Source organism: Lathamus discolor, chromosome 5 (genome assembly GCF_037157495.1).
Source record: "Lathamus discolor isolate bLatDis1 chromosome 5, bLatDis1.hap1, whole genome shotgun sequence".
Lineage (NCBI taxonomy): Eukaryota > Metazoa > Chordata > Aves > Psittaciformes > Psittacidae > Lathamus > Lathamus discolor.
In genome coordinates, this window is record NC_088888.1 from 108892927 (window position 1) to 108916711 (window position 23785).

The 23785-nt window shown below is 47.0% G+C and overlaps 1 protein-coding gene across 1 annotated transcript in view; it reads right to left on the reverse strand.

Annotated features, from left to right (window-relative positions):
• BLK (BLK proto-oncogene, Src family tyrosine kinase) overlaps positions 1-17749 on the reverse strand; it is a 44754-nt gene extending 27005 nt beyond the window's left edge. Inside the window, exons 1-2 of the mRNA XM_065681870.1 lie at positions 17329-17749; positions 155-254 (exon numbers count right to left, since the gene is read on the reverse strand). Of these exons, the coding sequence (XP_065537942.1) occupies positions 155-253 (99 nt within the window). The 5' untranslated portion in view covers position 254; positions 17329-17749. The remainder of the gene's footprint in view (positions 1-154; positions 255-17328) is intronic.
• Between the last annotated feature and the right edge of the window lie 6036 nt (positions 17750-23785).

Below are 23785 nucleotides of genomic sequence, written 5' to 3' on the forward strand. Positions count from 1 at the left end.
CCTTTGAACGGCATTTCCCAATTGGTGACCAAATTTTAGGACATAAAAGGACTCAAGTTCCTGCTGGCACACACAAATACTGCCTGCATCACTAAGATGCAGACACTAAGTGAACCTGTGGAGGATCAAAAAGGACACAAAACTGCAGGCTTACCTTGGGTGGAGCAGAAAGCTTACTCTTGCTTTTGGGGTTGCTTCCAGAGGCATGTTTTTCATTGGACATCAGCTGATTTTTGCTCCCGAGCAGCCCCATCCTGGAAGGAAGACCAGAAATTGCTTTTCAATGAGACTGCTCTTGGGAAAGAGGCGGGCACTAAGGGCCAAAACTATATTCTTATTCACGAAGAACAAGTTGAAGAAGATGAGAATTCAGGGAAATCAGGCAGTGAAGAGTCTAAAGTCATCCTGTCTACAGTCCTCCTACTACCTTGGAGTTTGCATTTGTGTTACTGTGCAACTCTGGTGTTTCACACTTTGCAGGTGAGGCTCAGACAGACGCTATAGGTCACTAGAAAGAAACTGAAACAAATGATTGCTTTGAGTATGTCCTCTCTCCAATGCAGAGATGTCCAGCTGTCATTGAGCAGACTTGCTCCAGAGCTGAGTGATGCCACATGCAGGCACTGCTGGAGGGTCGAAGAGGTGGTGCTGGAGAACCTGGGGCATATCCCTGTGCAGTTCATGTGTGCCAGTTCTTCAGGAGGGTCACACAGACCCTGGAACAAGTCATACTCATGCTGCTCAGTGCTTTCCCTGGGTCATGTCCTTCCCATACAGCAAGAGCAGCACGCAGATGTGGTAGCTATCTGCATAGTATCATCCCACCGTTCCTCATGCTTAAGCAGCACAGATGCAGACTCAGCTTGTTTATGAAGGCAGGGGACTCTATGCAATACTTCGGAGGACTGCAAGAAGCTTAGGGAGTCAAATGTGGTGTAACTTGCATCCATCCTGCCTGTAAAGTGCGGGCCTAGGGCTTGACTCAGTCTTCCACATGCAATGCTGTAGTACCTTTTGATGTGTCCTGGGTTCTCAAAAGGTGTAGGCCTCCCATACATTGTGGATTATGTTTCCCAACTCCATGTGAGTGTCTCAGACCTCCTGGACACTTCAAGGATCACTAGACACAAATGAATCAAACCTTTTCCGTGGATGATCCCCTGGCCCGCACTAAGGTTTCAACACTCATGCTTGAGGGATCATTTAAATTGCAGCCCAGAAATGTAATTTCAGGTCTGGTCAATAATTCTAACATAATACTGGGTCTGCATAGTCAAGATAGGTAGCTAAACCATGGCAAACCAGCCTACTCTGCTCCCTGAAAAAGTAGGGAACAGCTGAAGCCAGCACTACTTAAGTGCTGTTGCCATGAGTATGTGAGGTATCTACACCATCCAGCACCAAAGTCTGCATCAGACCCTTCTTTGAACCAAAGGCATTGAAAGGTGTGGGCTACATGTCTGAAGCCTGAGTACTTGTAGCTGAACAAAGACATGTTGGCTTCTATTTTTGCCAAATTACCTGACGGTCTGCAATGACCATGGAGGATCCAGGACTGGAGGTGCAGGGATCAATATGGTTAGTCAGTTCCCGCAAATGTCAGCCTGGCACTGTGTTGTGATAGTCAGACTCCAACAGATGTGTTCGAAAAAGCTTCCAGCAAACCAGACTTGTGGGAAAAAGTTTTCCTGTAAAAGCAACTTTTTTCCTTTCTAGCACATTATCTAATATTTCAAAAACTGGGACTCTGAAATTAGGTTTCTATATATATATTTTAAAGTGTATTTTTTTGAAATTATCTTCTGCCTTCTGTCTTGTTTTCATTTTCACTGGCAAAGTGATCAAACTGGAAGGAATTGGTGAAATATTTCTGCCCAGGGAAGTTGTGAGTGCTCCATCCCTGGCGCTGTTCAAGGTCAGGTTGGACAGAGCCTTGGGTGGGATGGTTTAGTGCGAGGTGTCCCTGGCCATTGCAGGGGGGGTGGAACTGGATGATCTTAAGGTCCTTTCCAACCCTAACTATTCTATGATTCTATGAAATATTTCAGGATAACCCAGTACACATTCCCCCCACCCCCAATAAAATGGTTTTCAGCATCCAAACTTCTCTGAGCTGTTCTTTAACCTGAGTTTACCGATGGCCCATCCATGTATACCTGGGTCTTAGCACCAGTCTGGGCACTAACAGTCGGAGGGGAAGTTTCCTCCACTGAATCAGCCACAGCATTTCCTGCAGCAAGTTCATTTTGATTTGGCAGCGTCCCTTACAGGTTGCAACCAGGGTTTGCTTTGCTTAGAAAGCCTGGTTGTCATGCGATGGCGTGTGATTTATTAAGTAAGTGAGCTTTTCCCGCTCTTCCACTTGCGAATTGGTAGAAGATATCTCTGTGCCAGGATTTTTGATTCTGAATGGTATTATTTGCCAGGATAGTGAGAGTATTTGGAGTTCCCTTTTCATCCAGGGAACTGAAAGGTATCATTTTAAGTCAAGGCAAGAGTGACACAGGTTTGGCAATTGTTGTCTTTTCGGCAGAGTTAGAAGATCTGACATATAGCACGAGTCAGCAATATGTTTTGACCATCAGTCATGTCATGAGGATAATCTTATGAGAGGACAGATGGACCATCTATGTGATGGTGGATGCATGTTTTAGGGTTTTGTGTTGCTCCCAGTTACAGCCCTGGTGGGGCAGAATGGGAAAAGACATGGAGGAAGGTCAACCTCAGCAAGTCCCACCAGGTGGCTGCGGCCATCCCAACTCCTCTGACAGGGTTTGAGAGGAGTGAGGACCATGCCCTAAACTAGGCATCTCATAGGATCATAGAACTGTTAGGGTTGGCGAGGACCTTGAGATCACCCAGTTCCAACCTGCCTGCCACAGGCAGAGGGACACCTTCCACCAGACCAAGTTGCTCCAAGCCTCGTCCAACCTGGCCTTGAACACTGCCAGGTTGGAGCATTCATAACTTCCTTGGGCAACCTGTTCCTGTGCTTCACCACTCTCCCACAGCGCTCCTGTGTCCATGAGGATACTGCAACCCTTTCTGCACCGTGCTGAGGCTGGAAACACCTCTCTGCATGCTTACACAAGCTGAGCTTTCACCCCACACTCTTGTGTCTAAGACACATCCGTGCAAAGCGGCAGAGAAACATGAACGACAAGTCCCAGCATGGGTGGGAAATGGAACCAGAGAAAAACCTCCCACAGAGGCCACTTGCTCCCACCCACACGCAGAAGTCGTTAGCACAGCTTTGGCTATTCACAGTCCCTATGAAATCTGCTGGTCACACTCTCCAGGTTGCCTCTGCAGCCTTTGGCAGCCAACGCCATCATCCTTCATGCCGGCTGCTGGTTTACAAACTCCCAAAATAGTGCTGCAGACAAACGTTGTCAGATGTGGAGAGCTGCTGCCGAGCTCCCAGCCCGCAGCCGATGGAGCTTTCTTTTTTCTTTTGAAGTAATCTTTTTCTTCCAGAATAAGGTGGCTGAGTTGAACATATGTGGCTGAGTTGAACGTATGTGGCTGAGTTGAACCTAAGTTGTTCCACAGTGTTTCTGCTTCTGATCAATGCTTTTTAAAATTAGCTTCACAATAAAAAAGAGAAAGCTGATAATAGTTCTCCCAGCTTTTTTTGTGTTCTTCTTTCCAGTGGAAAAGAGCACCGAGGGAAAAAAAGTAACTCGGAAAAGCCTGAAAATTTCCTTTTGTGAAGTTGCAGTTCTTCGCATCTAAAAATGCTGGTTTATATGTAATAACGGAGAGTGGGGAAGCTTGTTTCCTCAACTTTACTCAGGTTAAAAAAACCCAAAACAGAACAAAAAAGTTTTAAGGCAACGCAAAGTTTTTCCATACACTTAAAATGTTTTAGCAAAAAATAGTCCAGCTTAGCTGATGATAAGTTACAGAACCACAGAATCATTAGGGTTGGAAGGGACCTCTGAAGATCATCGAGTCCAACCCCCCTGTTAAGGCATGGCTGCCTAGAGCAGGTTACACAGGAACATGTGCAGGAAGATTTTGAGTGTCTCCAGAGAGGGAGACTCCACAACCTCCTGTTCCAGTGCTCTGTCACCCTCAACCTAAAGATGTTCTTCTGTATGTTGAGCTGAAACTTCTTGTGTTTTAGTTTATGCCCATTAAGTTTTGACTAAAAGTATTTTATGCAGAAGCCTTCCTGGGAGACCCAAGCAAGCCTTTGTGAAGAAGGCAATAGGCACAGGACAGTGAGCTCAGTGTATAATCCAGCTCCGAATGTGTGCGGGACAGACATGCATGTCACAGGAACACTGGATGCTTGCATAGGACCTCTAACACAAGCTGCGTGCTCCACGTTGCAGGATGAAAGCAGGTAATTTCAGTAACCTTCAGAGAGGCAGTTTGAGGTGACGTTTCAGCTAGTGAGAGCTGGATGCAGGTACAGATGTTCCTGCAGCAACAGGCATAGGGGAGGTTTTCTGAAGATCCCACCACAATGCCCTGCTCCAACAACACTTCCGCTGGTATTTGGGCAGCATCTTTGTAGTGGATAGGAAAGGATATAACTAAATGTCCTATCACACAGCTGCCTTCAAAGAGGGTTGGAGAACATACCCTACAGGAGCAACCCACCAAGCTTAACTTGGAACTCCAGGGGACCAAGGTCCAAGAGAGGCAGACACAAGTCTTTGTTGACCACAGAGTTTGGAGACATGACTTGCCCCTATGTTTGGCATGTTTTGAATGCCAGGGTGGGCTAAACCAACAAGGCAGTGTCGAACTGGACCTGATCATGCACTTACTCTTTTTGTTGCAGTGCATCAGAGGTTAGGGTGGAGGTACTTGGACTAAGCCAAGCACTACCAGCATTTGCAATCTCATCTTTACTGTAAGCAACCCTGCACCATACACGTACCATCTGCTGCAGCTGGCTGGTTTTCACTGCCAGAGCAAGAGAGCTCAAAAGTTGTTTCCGATGTGCATCCAGCAGCATCTTCTGCAAGAAGGATGCGGATGACATGGACAAACAGCCTTGGGATTGCATGGGCAGATGCGGGGGGAAAACAAGACAGAGCCTAGTAGAAAAGCAGAAGTCTCAGCTCATCATTTACCTCACCCTCATGAAACTGTGCCATGGAAAAATAGGTTAAGACCCAAGCAAGCCAATAGTGTTTCACTGTGAGTACCTCTCCAAAACCACCCCCAAGCCCACTGAAATCACAAAATGAGCCCCCTTTCCATTCAGATTTCAGGGTGGGTCCAACAAAGCATTTTCACAGTTCACTAAGATTAGATATCTCACTTCATCATAAAACCTCAGAATGCCATTTTTAAAAGAAAAACTTTTTGAGAAGGAAGTGTCATTAAAAACCCTAAAGGAAATACTTTGAAAATGCAGATATAGCCAATTATGAAGAGTTTTAATTGCTGAATTTTTCTTTGCAAATCCACCCCCTTCCAGAAAGAATTGCTGAAATCAACTCACTTTGGATACAATAATAAAAGTATTCCAGATTTGCATTTCTGCATCAATGAAGAGCAAACAAATTCAATAGAAAAAAAAAATCCCCCAGTTCTAGGCACATCCCAGATGAATTTAATTCTCTTCTTCCTCAGCAAAATAGCTCTTCAATACGTTTCCTGGCCTGGAAACTTTGGATTACTTTCAAGACACAGAAGAGGAGAATTACTGAAGATCTTGGTGAGATCAACTACTTACATAGGAATGAAGATTTGCTACCAAAGCATTTTCTATTGTGGCTGTTTTCTACTTTTGCTGGGTTTTGGTCAAGTTCTTTTAAATCTTTTTAATGTTTAGCCGCTTTGTTGCTAGGAGGTGGTTAGAAGACAAGTGTGCTGTTCCATAAACAGCAATGACCATGCAGAAGGTCTTTTGCAGAGGCTACAGCCACCATCCTCTAGGACACAGTGGCCAAAGTCTTGTTGAGGATCTCTCCCTTCAAGCAGGAGAGCAGCGAGACATCCTGTGATAGTACACACAGCACTGGGTCTGCAGCTAACGTCAGGGTGGCTTTCATAGCTGAAACGTGCTGCTCAGCAGGATCAGGCTGTGGAGGAGCAATTATAGCAATGCAGAAAGTCGCTGTGAAGAGCTGGAGAGCCCAGAGCAAGAAATGTCATGGTTTATGAGGAGTGAAGCAGATGGCTGCTTTGCATGTTGCATCCTTGCTGGAGAATGGGGAATATCCTACGGGCAACATTCAGATCCCATCCAGTCTTGGTCCTCCTTGGATAAATACACCAAGTTGTATTTGTGTTTGCATTGAAGTTTACATTTGTGTTTACATTGAACACTCTAGCCTGTCTAAATCTTCACTAGCGGAGCAGAAAGGGCAACCCCCAGGATCATTGTGGCTCCTCAGCTAATGATGGTGAGGTGTTAATGTCAGTGCTGTCCTGCTGCAGTCTTTAGCACAGCCAGTGTGGCCAAATGGGTCTGTCTTTTGCCAGTTAAAGGCGGATGGAGAACAAACCTACCTCCTCCTCCTTGGGAGGGGGTACGCATTGCAGAAATGAGATCAGAGCCAGTTGGCTAATTTTGGGATCTTTTCCTGCAACCCTAGCCAGCTTGCCCTTTCTGAGCTGAATTTACCGCCTGTCTTAGGTCATGCTTTGCAGGTGAACCTGGCCCACACAAACTAAGCAGAACATCTGGCCCTTTCAGGACTTTCTAAAGAGCTGGGACACCCCATGGGAGAAGGCTGTGTGTGAGGGCAGGGGGTGGAAGCGCACAGATTTCCAAGACCCCGAGTTTAAGCAGATGTAAAAAGCTTCTTGACAAGAGAAAAAAAGGAAGAAATAAATGATAGTAAAAGCTTCTGCTCTCTCCAGAAGCAGAATACAGCTGCCTGTTGCCAGAATGGTCATTCACTAATCAAAACATCTGTCTGGAGGAAAAATGGCTGCTTACATTGAGCATTGTGCCCTGCTGGAACCTGGAAGATGCTCTGCTGAGAAACAGGATGCTGGCCAGGAAGAAGAAGGGCGCAGGGTCCCAGAGGGAGGAAGAGCAGGAGGGAAGACTGCTTATCCCATCTCCCTTTAACATGCTTTCCTCATGTGCTCACCCCAGGTGATGCGTCAGTCTGGTGGGATGTCTGATGGGGATGGTTCTGCAGGGAGGCAGGATACACTGGGCAGTGGGGAAAGAGGAGGATGGGGCCAAGAGGAGCAGGCACATCTATTAGCGTACATGGAGCATCTCTGGGGTTCTTCAGGTGTGATAGGTTTTATCACAAAACTGCATTGATCAACAGAAGTTTCTGCAGTGGCTGGAATTTCAATTTGAACTCAAACCTACCTGCTGCCAAACGTGGCAGTGTGGGCCACACTTGTAGAATAGGCTATGGGTGAGCTGAAACACAGTAGGGAGAAATCCCCTCTGCAGGCCACCCCTACATGACACCTAAGTCCTATGGAAGTGGGCGCAGGCCATGTTCGCTTGGTCCAGAATCCCTGATGCTCTGTTCCATGGCACTTTGAGGGCTCTGTAGGGGCTGTGAGAAGGTCCTGGCCCTCACAGCCCTGGCAACACTGAGGAGGTGGATGGGATGTTCTTTCACATCTCTACACATCTCTGCCCCTGGAAAAGGCCCTTCTGAAGGCCCTGATTCCCAGAGGCTGCCTTTTCATAGCAAGAGGATATCATTTCATTGGACCCTTTAGCCACATCTCAAGAGGAGCAGTGAAGCTGGCGGCAGGCTTGTGGTCAGGCATTCGGTGCTGTCAGAGACCTCCTCCTTGGGTCAGGTCTCAGAGGGAATGGTGTTCCCTCCCACCATCCTCATATGAGGCAAGGGGCTGTAAGGAAAGATGTACATCTCCAGTTCCCCACCCGAACACCTCCAAATGCATGTCAGAAATAGCTGCTGGATACCAGAGCACTTCCCCTACTCCTCACGGCTGTGCCCAGCTCCAGCCAGCCTTCCCCACACATATGCCCTCTCTTTCCCCAAGGCCACAGGAGAGGATGGGGGTATCAGGGTGTGCATGCCTGGCACTTGTCCTGCTCTCCATTTGCAGTAAACCAAGAGAATGTCATTCTTACAAACCATCCTTTGGGGCTGGATTTAGCAGCCACTGGGTAGTGCCCCCATTATCTCTCTACCCCACAGATCTTAGGCACGGGAAACAGAGAAGGAGGACAACACGTGAAGAAGGGATAGGAGAAGGGAGGAGGACAGAGAAAAACCTGCCGGGCTTCTCCCCACCCTCAGGGGGATGTGGATTTGGGCAGGATGTTCCCTACTTGCCTGCTTCCTACGCAGCTGCTCCGGGAGACGCGATCCGAGGACGGACGAGCCACCGGTCCGACCCATGACAGATGCTCCATGGGGCTGAGGGCCCTTGCAGTATTTCCCAGTTAAAGACCTCTGGCTCCTACCACATCCACACCGTCCATGGGACCGACTGCTTTGAAAGTTACAACCCCAGGCTGCAGGAGCAGCCTGATTTTGCAAATGCGTTTAATGGGCTTTCTTTTTTTAATCAGGTCTTTGTGTCAGAACTGGCTCTTTTCTCCCCCCCAAGGATTCCTTGCTCTATTTTGAATATAAAACTGATCATCCAGGAGGGGGTGGGAATTGCACTTCCCAGACAACCTCGCCAATGAAAACAGCAGTGAGGAAGGAGAGAAACCCAAAGAGCACCCAGACACGAAACCCAGCAAAACCCACAAGCTATTAACAGCCATCATTAAAAACAGCTACAATGACTGTGAATGGATTGTGTTTCCACTATGCAAACAACCAAATTTTAGGACACAGCTGAACAAACTGGCTTTGCAATGCTCCTTCCTTTCTGTGATTAGAAAAAGACCCTTTTCAGATTAAATGCATCTCGTTCCAGTGAGCCCCAACCCTCTATGAACCTATTCAACCATAGCAGTGTGGTCTAATGGGTGAAGGCCTGGATAGGGACTTGTGGGTGACTCTGAGGAAATCACTTTCTCACTCTGCCTCAGTGTGTTCAATAGGAAAACCGAAATGCTTCTGTCTTAGGAGATGAATGTTGTAAAAGAAGCAGGATTTGGTTCTATAGACTCATAAGGCTTCCCATAGGTTGCATGAAGAGCTGGCTTCTCTTGGGTGTTTTCAATGTATTTCCTTTGGCTGCTGCATAGATGAGGCCCCAAAAAAACACTGCGTAAACCTCTGTGGGTAACTACATGACATCATATTCGCATTATATGTGGCAGCAGGAGGGAAGGGACGCCTGGTCCCAGCCAGCTCGAGACTGCAGTGGCCTCATGTAGTCTGCAGTGAGAAGGACAAACACGAACCATCATCCACAGAGTGTGATGCACAACCTAAAGGTTGCCCACATACTGGTCATGTTGTTTACAGGAAGAAAGCCTTTGCAGAGCACATCTAAGCTGAGGTCAAGGCAGAGGACCTTTACCAAGGACGAGATGAGGCTGGCTGAGGACGTGATGCTGTGTGGGATGGGAGCACCAGGGTGTATGTGCCTAGTGCCTCAGTACTGCTCATGGGGCCATGAAGCATCCTCCCTGGTAAACCGCTACCATACACGTGGCATGGAAATCAGCCTTGGCACTGCAACTGTGCTCTGGGCAAAGGAAGAAAACCCCATGGAAGGCTGAAAGGCTGTCTGGGCCATAAGCAGGGTTCTGCTGAGGGGTCGCACCATGCCACTTACCTTAGGGGGTCAGCACAGGGTGGCTGTGAAGACACCCAGGAGAGACACCCACCCCATCACCCCTCAGCCGGGTGTGCTGGCATCCTGTTTGCATACCAAAGAGATACAGAAATGAGGAAGCCCTTGAAGATTCATCAAACTTGCATTTAACCTGCTCAACTGTCCTCCATCTAAGGGCAGTGGAGAGGCATGGAGGTGGGCAGGTTGGGGCTGGGGAAGGCGAGGTTAGCTGAGCACTTTGAGCTTTAGAGCAGTGGCTTGTCCATTGGTGAAGAGCACATCTGAGGTACCTGACCTCTAAGCGAGCTTCACTTCCCATTTCTATGAAAAGGGAAGTTGCTTTTTTTGGAAGCTGCTTGTCATCCACTGCTGAGGTAGAAAGAGGAGCTACCGCGAGGCGCAGCAAAGGCTTAGAAGTAAGCTAGTGGCTGCCAAGTAATCCTGAGAAACAGGGCAACAGTGTGGCTGCTCCAGACAGAAACCTGCTTCTGATCTGAGACATGTTCCCAATGCTGACAGTGGGGAAACCCAGCAGCTGCAGCAGAGCTCCTGCAAAGACACTTCCAGCGAGAGCCACAACAAGAAGTAAAGACAAAAAGGATTAGATATGGTGTGTTCTGCCTATTGCATCCCAGGGAAGATTTCTGGTATCTAAGATACAGTGGCTGTGCCCCTGCATGTCATCTGCGGCAAAACCCTTCACGCTTGTATCTCCTCTGTGTCCTCCAGGCTGGACACCTCACGGCCATAAGGTGAGACCCAGAGTCAAGAAGCCTGAGCTGAGAGAGCCCTTTTGCAATTTGCTTACTCATAAATCATGAAGCGACAGCCCAGGGGTGTCCTTTGAGAGCAGTTGTAGGGAGGGCACTGAGAAAGTGTGCGAAAAAGGGCGCTAAAAAGAAAGTCTCTCATGTGCATCTCCTGGGTCACTCCAGATGGGCTCCATCTGCCCCTGCTTCCCCAATCTGAAAGCGCAGGCTGCAATCTCACCCAGAGAGTAGGGTCTGTCTGGTAGTGGTTTCCAACTTGCTTTCATGTCAGTTCCCAAATGTTCTCCAGCATCTTTGCAGGCCTCTGCACAAGCATGCAATCCTGAGGATGGCTTGTCTCTGCTATCTTTTACAGTCCTTTACAAGACATTCCTGAAGAACTGAGGTCCAGCCCATGTGTAAATGCCCATGGGCTCTTAGTCTTGCCCTAAGAAAAGCTTCTAGGACCCACCACTCCACAGGATGAAGAAAAGGACCAGCAAACTTGGCAGCCTCCATCCAGAGGACCCACAGCCCACTAGGATGACTCCACAGCCGGACACCCACACTGGTATTCCACTGCATAGCCTCCTTCTGTTTCGGAAGTCCAGCCTGATTGCTCAGGTTGCACTATCCACCTGTTGGGTCTCTGCTTTCTGAAAGATAGGCCGTCCCTTTTCTCCTGATTGATTATCCTAAACACATTACCATGTTTGGGGTGAAAGTCAGACACAGGCACGGTGTGTAGTCCCAGGTACCAAGCCATCCCAAGTGCAGGGCGGTGATGGGCTCCCTCTTCTTCCACTATTGTTATTTATTGTCGAATCCCATGGACTATCTTGAAGGACTGGGATGAAAATGCAGCAGTGGCTTTGGCTGATGGTAGCTGGAGGATGTTCTACTAGTAGGGCCCTCAAAGAGATTTTGTCTGGCCCCGGGTAGAAAAAGTCTCTTTTGGAGGGATGAAGTGACTTCTTTTCTTTTTCTTCTGACACATAAATAAATAAGAGAACTAATGAGGAGAAATTAAAACATTTTATAACAAACACCTTTCTGGTGACCTCATGGAAGTGCGAATTTCCACTGCCCAGAATCAGTGCAACTGCTTGCAGAAAATAGCCACTGGAAAAGCATCTTACACAGTCCTCTGCCCTGAGGCAGGATCAGTCCTCACAAAACCTCGCTGGAAGAGTGTGTGGCCCTTGTTCCCAAGAGCCTGAGCATGCTAGACATGGCGGTGCTGATTATTCTGTCCTACCCAGACCAGTCTTCCCTGCCAGGCAGCTTTTGCACTGCTTGTATCATGCTTATTCATGGCTACTTGCAGCAGCCAAGACCCTGCCCCAGTATTATTTCCCTTTTGATGCTAGTAAAGAAAAAAACCCAAACAAACAAAAAAACCCAAACAAATCCCAACACCACTTTTTAAAACCTTGTTCAAAATGAAGAGAGCTTAAGTTTCAGAATTAAAAGAATATTTAAACTTAGCAATGGAGCTTGAAAGAGATAGATAGAAATGCGGCAGAACAAGGCCAAACGTTGCAGCCAGGTCTACTGCAGAATCCATCATTTACAGCACAGAAGTTACGGGGCTGATCCACCCTCGGGTTTCCTTATCTTTAATCTGGTCTAATTCTATTGCGTCAGAGCCAGGATAAATCTTATTTCCTCAAGTTTCTTGATTTGCCAGTGCCCATACTGACATTTAAACAGCCATGGTTTCTTCCTGGTCCTGGCTAAGATTTCTCCTGTACAGATCCCTATATTCATTATTCCCTTCTGTGCACAGTTGTTATTCATTGGCAGCCCACCCAGTGACTTTTACACAGAACGCTTTTTCCCCCAAATTTCCAGGGAAAAAAAGGATTCCATGGGAAATTGCAACTCTTAAAAAAGTTCTGTCACAAAAACACCAGGCATATTGGCATCTGCCACTGGAAAAAGAATAATTCCCCATGCAAGTTTGCTGTACTAATGTCTCAAGCAGCTGCGGTCTTCTTCCTGTACTTCCAAAATAGTAAAGGCTAAATATGTAAGAGACAGCCAGGAAAAAGTCTTGAGATAAACGTCAAGTTAAAGTTTTTATATCAATTTCTCCATTTGTTTAGTTCGACCTTCGCTTTCCACCCCTCCATCATATATTGGAGGTGACACATTCATTTTTCCATAGATCAAATTTAACCTCTATTCAAAGCCCAATTCTTAAGCATCGTCCTCCCACCAAAATATTTTTAAATGTTCTGCCATAAATTTTCATGGTTCCAAGCCATTCACCATAAGCAGCTATTCATGGAAATGTGGATGCCATCATTACAATCAGCCACTGGAATAATCTTCCCAGGGAAGTGGTGGATTCCTTAGCACTGGACACAGGTTTCAGCTGGGCCGGGTGCTGGGACATTTAGTCTAGATCATGCTTTGCCGAGAAAGGCTGGACCAGATGATCCATGAGGTACCTTCCAACCTTTCCATTCTACAATTCTGTGATGGATTGGGTTTGGGGCAAGCAACTGGCTGGGCTGAAAGAAGTCCTGCAGCTCCTCTGCCTGCGGCATTTAGTCAAGGTTTTAATTTCCCACCCCAGGGTTTCATGAAGAAGAGGGTAACCTCCTTATGAGGAGTGACCTGACAGTCCTTCACCACTAGCCACCATAACCTGGGGAAGCACAGAGACCTGAGAAACAGGGAAGCTGTAACCTTCCCGGTACAAGGATACACCATAATGTAGTAAATCGGGACCCCAGTGACCTGGACTCAGGACTAATCGCCTCTTTTACCTCTTGGCCATAGGGACCCTTAAGAAGACGGCACAAAGAGTTTTCTCAACCAGCCTTCATTCACGAAAGTTGTTGCATATTCAGCCACCAATAAGACAGCCAGGATATCCCAAACAATGGAATAAATTGGAGAGGCATCAATTTGATTGATGGAACTCTTGGTGGATAAAGAACTGGCTGGATGGCCACACACAAAGCACACAAGGCCAGGCTGGACAGAGCCTTGGGTGACATGGTTTAGTGTGAGGTGTCCCTGCCCATGGCAGGGCAGTTGGAACTAGATGATCTTAAGGTCCTTTCCAACCCTAACTATTCTATGATTCTAAATTTTGACACTTCTCCCCTCATTAGGCAGCAAAAGTTTAATTTGCAAACCATGTGTTTTCTCTTTGTGCTCAGTCTCCTATGTGCCTGAGACACAGGACCGGAGGGGTCCTGCATGCTGCTTTTTGACCAGTAACACTTTTCATGGCTTCCAGAGGAGCAGAAATCAGTCAGATTCAGTCAAATCTGAAGAATGATTTCATAAATACATAAATAAATAAAGAGAGGGAAATACAGGAGCAAGATTTTGAAAGGCACATTTCACTTCTGAAACCACATATGTTACACAGGATGGCAGAAATGGATGACTGGCCCCTTGAAGGTCGGTCTGGTGGACCTACATTGCATCTGAGAGACTACCTAACTCGCTCTTCAAAGCTTTCAATAATGGAGATTTCCACTGCTCCCCATCAGTATATCACAGCTCTCCAATTCCTATAAAATGACTTCTTAAATATCAGCACTAATTTCCATCACTGAAAGACCTACAACTGCTTGTCTTGCCCATGGTCAACAATATTTATTCTCTCCTTCTTTGCAGCGGCTTCTGCAAGTGAAGCAACAAGACTTCTTGCAAAAATTCCTCATTTCATTTCCACATCTTAGCTCAACTGTGTCTCCTTCCTTCAGGCATTTATAACTGGGCTTGGAAGTTCGAATAGGCAAGCCCACAATGTTTTCCTAATTAAAACTAACCAACATTAGCAAAGGCAAAACTGCTCTGTAAAACCGCAGAAACATTGTTCTCCTGCTCAGTTGCAACTTTTTCTTGGAAACAATTATAATTAGAGACCTATTTTTTATTTCAACACAAGGGTCTGCTGTGGTTTGAGTTTTGTTTGGGGGAGAGGCAGATTTTTTTGGCTGGCCAGTCAAATGAATTCACATAGATTTAACCTCTGATGTAGAAGACAGGATGACCCATTAGAAGTAAATGGCTTGTCCAGCATGAAATACTGGAGGGCTGGTTTACATTTGTATTGCGTATGTTGCCCCTTAGCATTCATTTTTAAGCGATAACCATGACCCTGTGTATCCCGTTTCATACAGTGAAGTACTTTGAGTTTCACAGCGATGTCCAGTGGTGCAACCATTCCTTCTGCAATGAGCAGCAGTACCCTGAGGCTGTAATTTGTTACGAAAACCTCTGCCAAGGGGGAATTGCATCCTCTTTTATCCCCCCAGCTACTTGTAATCTTGCAATGTGGTGTCGACCCAATGAGAAAGCTGACTTGCACCATTTAAAATGAAGACGTGAATGGAAACTTCGGGGTTGTCAAAGGCTCCAGTGGGGTTTAGCCCCAGGGATCTTGCTAAATTCTTGCCCATGATTAAACCCTGTGGGCCTGCAGGAAACAACTGACTACAGGGGAGCTCACCCACATGGAGTCAACGCTTGGTTGCCTCCAGAGTCTTGTCAACCGTGGAAGAGCAGCAAGGAAACTCCCTTTTTAACACAGAGAGAATGGAAAGAATGAGGGGAAGGAAGGAAGACAAATAATGATGAAGTAATAATGTGCCCAGGTGTTCCTACTCTGTCCAACACAGTGCTGTGACCCCCCGTGAAATCCATGGTGACCTGACCAAAATGACAAAAAGCCTTGTCTGCACACAAATACAGCTTCACGGCATTTTAGGATTCTGATGTGGTCACAAAACTGCCACAGAGAATTAAAAGTTGAAAGGTCAGTCAGAAAGAAAGTCACAAAGCAGAAATAAAAGAGCTGATAGCCTTGTCTGAAAGAGAAACAGAGCCCAAACTGTGCAGAAATGGGATGAGCAGCCTGGGATATCTTGGGCTTATTTAACAAAGGCTAGGGAGCACACCATTTCAGCTGAAAGCCCAGGGTGTTAAAGCATCCCTGAACATGCCATGAACATGGCAGAACACAGAAGTCATTAGAAAAGCAGATAAAGAAAAATCAGCATCGTCTTTACGAAATTTTCACTAAAATATGTCTTGGGTCTTTCCTCCTTCATCAGAAAGTTCAGCCTTTGAATTCATAACCCTCAAGGTACGGTGATAGTTCTACTTTGGTAGAACAAATCAAGAATGGGCCAAAAATTTTGTGTTTTTTTTACAGAGCTTTGTGCATCAGTATAACGGTAATCATAGAAACACAGAACCACAGAATGGTTTGGGTTGGAAGGCACCTTACAGCTCATCCAGTTCCAACCCCCTGCCATGGGCAGGGACACCTTCCACTAGACCAGGTTGCTCCAAGCCCCGTTCAACCTGGCCTTGAACCCTGCTAGGGATGGGGCAGCCACAGCTTCTCTGGGCACCCTGTGCCAGGGCCTCAGCACCCTCACAGGGAAGAACTTCTGCCTAAGAGCTCATCTCAGTCTCCCCTCTGTCAGGTTAAAGCCATTCCCCCTTGTCCTTTCACTACAGACTCTTGTAAAACGTTCTTCTCCAATAATGCTTCAGGAAGGAGGTCTGGGATTAAAAACAAATGTGGACAAGAAATTAGAAGCTCTTCAGCCCTGAAGTCTTCTGATAAAAATGATTTAAACCTTGACAGAATGACTAATGGAGCATGTGAGTGAGGGTGCCTTTGCTGCCCTACGCCTGTCCTTTTTTTCTTCTTCGCTTCCATCTGCCTTCTCTTTTCCAGCACACACCAGAGCAGGGATCGTGTGTGTGCACTGCACGCTGCAGGAGCCCTCTCTGCTGACAGTGTATGCACCTCATCCTGACTTTGCACTTTCAAAATCAATTAAATATCACAGCATTCCTGCGAGAAAGGCAAGAGGTGCCCCCATTTCTCTAGTGGGATAACTGAAACACCTTGAAGAGCATTGCCTTGCCAGGCATCACTGGCTACAAAGGACTGAATGAATACGAGAGGAGGTCTGAGATGCAAATACCATGCAACACTGCAACTGCTTTTCCTTCCCAGAAATGGCACAGCAAGCAAGATGGCTTCCGAGATATCCAGGTTCCATGTTAGACCACTGTGGAATTTTGAGTCTGGCCTAAATTTTAATCAAGAATGAAAGTTACAAACTTAGTGTAGACTCTGCATGCGTGTGGATGGGAACCGACCAAGGGGTAAAGCATGAAGTCCATCCTCCCCGTGACTCCGTTGGAGATCTCCAACTTGCCATAAGCTTTGTCCACAACCAGCTTTAACCTGCCAGTGGTTTTACCAGCCTGAGTGGAGGAGCTGATGGAAACAAAATACTACCTCCAAGGAGACCATCCAACCTATCAGCGGGGCAAAAGAAAGCAAAGATCCTCCACCTCAAATGTATCTCTTGGCAGAAAGGGAATTAAAGCTTCAGCCCTCCTTTCCACCATACGCAGCACCCCTGCCTCCAGCTCAGCAAAGGCTGCCAAACTGGAGCCTGAGCATCCAAACTTCCACTTCCCCTTAAAATCAGAATTGGGTTCCTAATTTCAGTTTCTCCCCTCTCTCTCACCATTCCAATGAATTCAGCTGGAAGAAACTCATTCACGCCTTGCTGTTTATCCATCTACTTTTATTCTTTGTAAGAGAAAGAGATTTATCTGTGCCCAAGAGAGGACCTGCAGGGCCAGTGGATGACTTAGAGCATCAGTCACACCTCAACAAGCACCCTGATTTCAGCACTGAAATACTGCCAGAAGGAAAGAAAGATGTGCACCCTGCCCCAATCCACAGCAGTAGTGTGGCCCATTAAATATCCCTCACCCAGTCTTTTAAGGGCTTCATTACCACCATCTCATAGATGGGCCAATGATCGAAATGATCTAAGGGGATGCACCCAACAGAGCACCAAGCAATAATCAGGCAGCAGGAATGAAGCAAAATTGCTGGAGAACTGTTTGCACTTACCTGGTGAGTCCTATGTTCTGATTAAGTCATATCCCACTTGATCCTAGCTGTCCACAAGAGTTAAATCTCGTTCAGGGTGCGCACGTAAGACCATAAGCGGTGTCTTGATAAGTTTTAATCCTTAGAGCAGGTAGAAAGAGAAACCCTAATTTTTCTTGGTGACATCAGTTGACTGCTGTTAGTGGTTTCCTGTCGATAACAGCTGAATGACAAATCAAACTGGTTTGTTACACTTATAGCAGTTAAGAGCTGGTAGTATAACCACACTGCTCATTTAGCGCTAATGTTAGAACAGTGTCTACCTTAGAAGAGCCGTTACCCACAAAAGCTCGGTAGGCTATAAAAAGTACTGTCCTGCTACAAATGATGCCCTGAATCACTCTCATTCAGGCTGGTGTGAGCTGAAAGTCATCCCCTTGAGCCACAGGGTGTAAAACTGGTCTGCAGATGGGAGGAGAAATATGGGTCTTTGAGTTTTCTAGATTGGCCCATTCACAGCTAAGATCAGCCTGGGCCAATAGGAGACCTGGAGATACTTATTGCATGCACTTAACCACTGGGAGAGTTTATCTCCAGACAGGTTCTAATCTGAGCAGTTTCCCCTTTTGTAGTCAACTAGGTTATGGTGCTGTAATCTCACTCACTTTCCATTTTGAGGTTCCATTTCTGCTTAAAATCTCACCTAAAGAGCAACTTCATCTCACTCTGCAGAGCTGGCTGTCTTTCGGTAATGAGTACAAGACAGCTGATGCCATTTAGGGCATGGGGGGAAGAGAGTTACGGGAGAGAGCTGACAGCACATCCTCGTATCTCTTGATCGCTTGTATGTAATATCTTGTAAGATCTGCCTTCTCTCTGTTTCGTGCAATCAGCTACTTGATGTATTGCAAAAGGCTTTGCCTGTGCTGAGCTCCCAATGCCCACCTGGACCTGCTGTGGGCAGAGAACAGCTCAGATCTCACTGTGCAGGTGCCTTTTGATGCCTGCTATCCCCAAGGGTCTTTGAGCACCATGCAATACTCCATCATTCTCATTCTCACCCTCATCAGCAGGATTTCAGACCCACCAACCCACCTGAAGGCCAGAGAGCTGGTGCGTGTCACCTACTGATCCTGCTGGATTTTGGATACAGCCTCACCATGCAAAGACAAGCAGAAAGGCAAGCCAGCCAAAGAGGACAATAGGAATCCTGCCTAAGGCTGTTCGACCAGCAGGCTGCTTATCAACTCTTTTTTGAGATGGGTGGTAGCAACTTTATGTAAGAGAAGTCTGAATCTTGAGTCTCGGTCCTGCAGCTCCAGGTAGCATCACTGGCTTAGGGAGCAGCCTACCGCTGACAGATGGCTAGGGAATGGAGACAACCTCCAATACATGGATCTCTCTGGGACAGTGGTTACTGGGAGTGCTCTGCAAAAGTCTGATTTAATGGCCCATTCCCTAGGCTGAAAAAACAGCAAAACAGAAGAATGTAACAAATGACAACATTTCACTGGTTTTCATTTAAATGTCCCCAAAACAGGTCAGTTTGATCCAGGAAGATGAAAAAACAAACTGCTGCATTAACAAAAAAGGTCAAACCCAATAATTTGTCTTTCATTTTTGGCCCTGAGCTGAAGCTGTTGTCCAGATTAAGTTTGTTTGGCCAAGTGTTGAAGTGAAACTGTGTTTTCTGACAATCAGTTACAAATCCAGCAAATTTCACCCAGCTCTTGACATGAAAGTGAGCAGAAACTGACTCTGGCACCAAAGGGGATGACAAGGACAGGGATGCTGCAGCCTTCTATTTCATTGTTCATTCATCCTAACTTAAAGCAGGTATCTGAAATGGGCTTTCCTTATCTTTCCATTCCTCAGCTCAGGAAGACAAGGAAATAAACTGAGGGTAATCACAGAATTTCTGAACTGAAGTTTGAGGAGATGGTGTCCACCCAAGATCCCTCCACTCTTGTGTTTTTCAATGAAGATGCCTTTATGAGGTAGCCAGGTAAAACTGAAAGAGGATTTTTTCGTTCACTAGTAGTTATGGAAAATAATTTACAACAAATTTTTTTGGTGTAAGTGGAACTCGTCCTTTTTCTGGCAGAGAAGCGATAAAAGCTACGTATCTGTACTGAGATTTTAAATGTCCTTTACTTCTATGGGCTGCTGCAACGAACTGGATTAGAAGGTTTATCAAAGGACAACCATTACAAATGAGCCACTTCAAACCTCCAAAAAGGTTTTGATTTTCTTTGGAAATGATTTCTAGTTCTTCAGGGCTTGGGAACTCTTTTGGAGTTGGAGGGAGGAATAATCCACTAACACACACTTGCAAAATGAGTTCTGGATTCGGGAAACGTGTTTCTTTTTACCTATGAAAAAATGAGATGGCCTGAAAATTCCCACCATAATTTCGATAGGACTTCAGGCTCAATTGCCCTTTGCTTTTGCCTTTGATATTGCCTCACCTGGGAGAAACCCATAGAGAAAATATTGCTGATACCCCAAAGCAACAAACAACGCAAAAACCACCACGATGTTCCATGACGGTGAAACTTATGAAATCTGATTTCCTGTTGATGCTTTGGTGTTTAACACCCTGTGGTGCTCACCATGAAGCTTTTCCTCTGGTGGACTTGGTCTTCTCTTGCCTTTGCTCAGCAGCCTTTTTGCACCTTTGAAATGTTTCCTTCTCTACCAAACTCAGCTAGAATGCACATGAAAGTTTACAAGTTATTTGGTGGAAGGGGTTGATGGATGGACCAACAATACAATTGGTTTAGAAATTCATAGGAAAACAAAATATATATAAGAATATAAAATATATATAAAAGAATATAAAATATATATAAGAAAATATACAATATATGCACGAAAATATATAAGGAAGAAGCCTAATGGCTTGCAGGGATGGTATTTGCATGAAGAGTATCAAGGTTAAGAACTATCCCAAGTAGTGGTAAAATATTTACAGTTCTTTGCCTTGTTCTTGAAGCACTTCACATACCTCCATCTTTCCCCTGCATCCCTACATCACCGCTCTTCCTCCACCTGCCTGCAGGACATATGGCCCAAAAGCCAATTTACCTCTTGCTTGAACCTGTATTATGCTGAAATAGCCTCAGCACTCCCTGACACTTTATTCTAGGTTCCCAGAACCCTATTCCTCCACATGCCCCATCCCAGTAATTGATAACTAGTATACACCAGGCTCAGTCTGAAGGTGGGTTCAGACAACCCGTTCCATAGGAAAAGCAATTCCTCAGTCCCAGCATGCACATCATTTTGGCAGGAAGAGCAGTTTATGCTCAGCATCATCCAGAAGCAGAGCATCACCGAACTCATGGGTGCAGGGGCTTGTCCTTGCAGTGGGCTATTTCACCTGTGTTGCTCAGAAACCTCATGCCATCCCAGCTGAGAAAAGCCAGCTGAAGCCCTTAAACAGCGGACCCAGACTAAACAACAGAGCAATACTGAAAAAGGCCAGCCCCGGGTCCCTCAGTGATCCATAATCATGAGCAGCCCGGGGACCACAACCCTCTGCAGGTCTTCTGTACTGGCATCAGTTCCCTTCATCAGCTCCCTTGGGGTGACCGGGGGACGGTGTTAGCTGGAGACCTGCTGCCCTCTGTAGGTGCCTCTGCCACATTTCCAGGATGACGGGCTCCCAGGTGGCCTTCCAACCAGCCATATCAGAGGAATTTCCCGGTACAGGTCCCTGTGTAAGGAGTGAAGGCTGCACTGGCTATGATATGATGGTGATGGTTGAGATCTACCTATCCCTGCCTGGGCAGGCTGAGCCCAAGGGTCTTGCTTTGGGGTGAATGCGTTTATTAGTAACCAAGAAGCAACCATGGATGCAAGATGCTCCCGGCTCATGGTCCCACAGAATGGCCACACATCCCTGATAGGAGGTCCAGGTCTTCCATGCTCTGTTGACAGGATGCCTGCAAGGAGAAATCACCCAAAGCCAGGAGCCAGGGCAAGAATCAGAGGTTCAAACACAAGCTGTGTTGAACTGCTGCCATTATGGCAGAGGAATGGCCATTTCTGTCCATTTCAGGTGTTACATGAGCAGCTCAGAAGGTCCCGATGAGATTTAGCTGGCTACAGGGCATATCTACCTTTATAGCATTTGTGGTGCTCAGACTGGCACAGGAGATTTGGGTTCCTAAGAAAATCTGTCAGGAATTGCCACTACAACAAGCAATTCCCAGCTTGGGCTCTGCAAAACCACATCCTAGCAAGGACCCAGGCTTGGATCCATGCGTTCCCAAGTATTCAGGAGTCAGCTGGAAAACTTGCTGTTTTCAAAGATGCTGTGGGATGTAGCCCTGGGAGCTAGAGCTCTGAGTGCAATGGAAAAGCCTCACTGTATCTGAGCAAAAGAAGAAAGTCTGAGCTATAACAGCAGTGTTCATGTTGCATAGGTTTATTTTGACCAGTCACACCTAATCTCAGGTGCTCATTCGCTGGGGTAAAATCCTCATCACTGGGAGCATTGTGGCTCTTCAGCAGTTCCTCACTGCAGGTTTTTTTGGGTGAAGACAACTTAAACAAGATAAATACAGGCCAAAAAACACTCTAAACCCATGAAGGGACCTCAGAAGGACCTGGCTCCAGCCTTTCACTGTTGTCTCCTGGCAGCTCGTTTGAAATCCATTACACAACTAAATTAAAAATAAACATTTACAGAAGAGGGAGTGGGTGACAGTGTGTGGTCTGTTACTGCAATGAGATAGATGTCCAGCCTCGGAAGCGACACCTCTGCTAGTAAACTAACCCATGCTAGACCTGCTCCCTGGCCATAAGGCTGACTGACCCTGTCTGGCTACATCCATGCAATCAAATGCTCTTGGCTATCAAATCTGGGTGGCTGAATCCAACTTGTCTCTTGGGAAGGGGCCCTGGTCTTGCTCATTCCTGTTGTGAATTCAGCCATGTCGCAATCCCAGCCATGTCCCGGGATTGCTCATCCCACATCAAAACCAGACCAGGGTTTTGTGTCCTGTGCCCGTGCCCATTCCCTGGCACTGCTTGGTTCAACAGCACAGACCCAGATTTTGTTTTGATGAGGTGTTGCAGGAAATGCTGAGCCACCCATTTGCTGCTAAGAGCTTAAATGCAGCTGTAGATCAGCGTCAGATGGTTTCAGCATGAAGGCAACAGCTCTTCCATCTCCGTGGTCCCTTTCCACTGCCAGCATCCCCAGGAAGGGCGGGTGCAAGACGGCGGGTGCCTGCTTGCAGCACAGCGAGAGCTGATCACCAGACTTGAGCTTGCATATGCATATCTAAAATCTGACAAAAAAGGGTGCTGGCAAAGCAAAAAAACCTAAATGAAAACATTTAAACTACTTTTGCATCAGAAAGTGCTGTTCTTCACTCTTTGAATCTGCATTGCTGCATCTCGCAGGTGCCCACTCCCCCTGTGCTCAGTGCTTTACAGGCACAGCCTCCAAATTAGTGGGGGGGTCAGGAGCACCCCACTGTCTGTCTGGCATTCGAAGGGAAATCCCACCCCTGTGCTGTGGTTTGTAAGGCCCTTGTTGGGATGCCAGAGTCTGAAAAGGGCTGTAAATCTCTCCCTGATGCCAAGGGGGAGAGGAGGCATGGTTTAGGCAGGAGAAGAGAAAGGTAAAAAACACAAATGGAGGCTTCAAGGGGGGTTCTCTCACAAAAGCTGAACGTGGGAAGGGGCCTGGGTGGTTAGGTGTTGACTGGCAACACTTAACCCTTCACACCCCCAGGTTCACAAACATGGCCAGTGGTTCTGAGACACCGGATGTGCAATAGCTCCGTGGGGGGATGCTTTTGAGAGCTGTTCCCAGACATAAAGGGGTTAACTTTCAACTTCTGGTGAAGGAAAGAAACCCCCCCTGCCCCTGCCCTTTGCTTCTGGCCTCAGCTCAGCCAGCATCTGGGGCATGTGCCTCTATCAGTCCCTTCCTGGAAGCAGTGAAAATGGTTTCCAGCCCCACCAGGGGAGTCGTGGCAGCAACAGGCGCTTTCCCAGGCCAAAAGACAGGCAAAGGCTGGTTTCTGAGCTGGTTTCTGTCTGGGGGCGGATGGTGCCAGCAGGCGGGTACAGTGCCCCCGGATACCCACCCCAGGGCTTCCCGGAGATGCTGATGCAGCCTTGCAAAACTCCCCTCTACACAGACGCCGACCCCTGGGCAAGGAGTGGGCTCTGGAAAACGTTATCCCAAAGCTATTCCGAGTGCCAGCAGACCCCAGAAGGGCTCATAGCTCTCCGTGGCATGCAACGGGAACAGCCGCAGGAGGGACACCGGCCCGGTCTGTGTCGGGAAGAACCACAGGCTCCTTTGGGAGTACAACAGCATCTCCTGCAAGCCTTCACAGCACCCCTTCATCCCTGCTACCCGCGCCGACAGCATCGCTCCCCCCTCCTCCCGTGTTTGGGTGCTGGTGTCGGAGGATGTTTAGGACCCAGGCTGTGCAGCTCCTCCCTTTCAGGT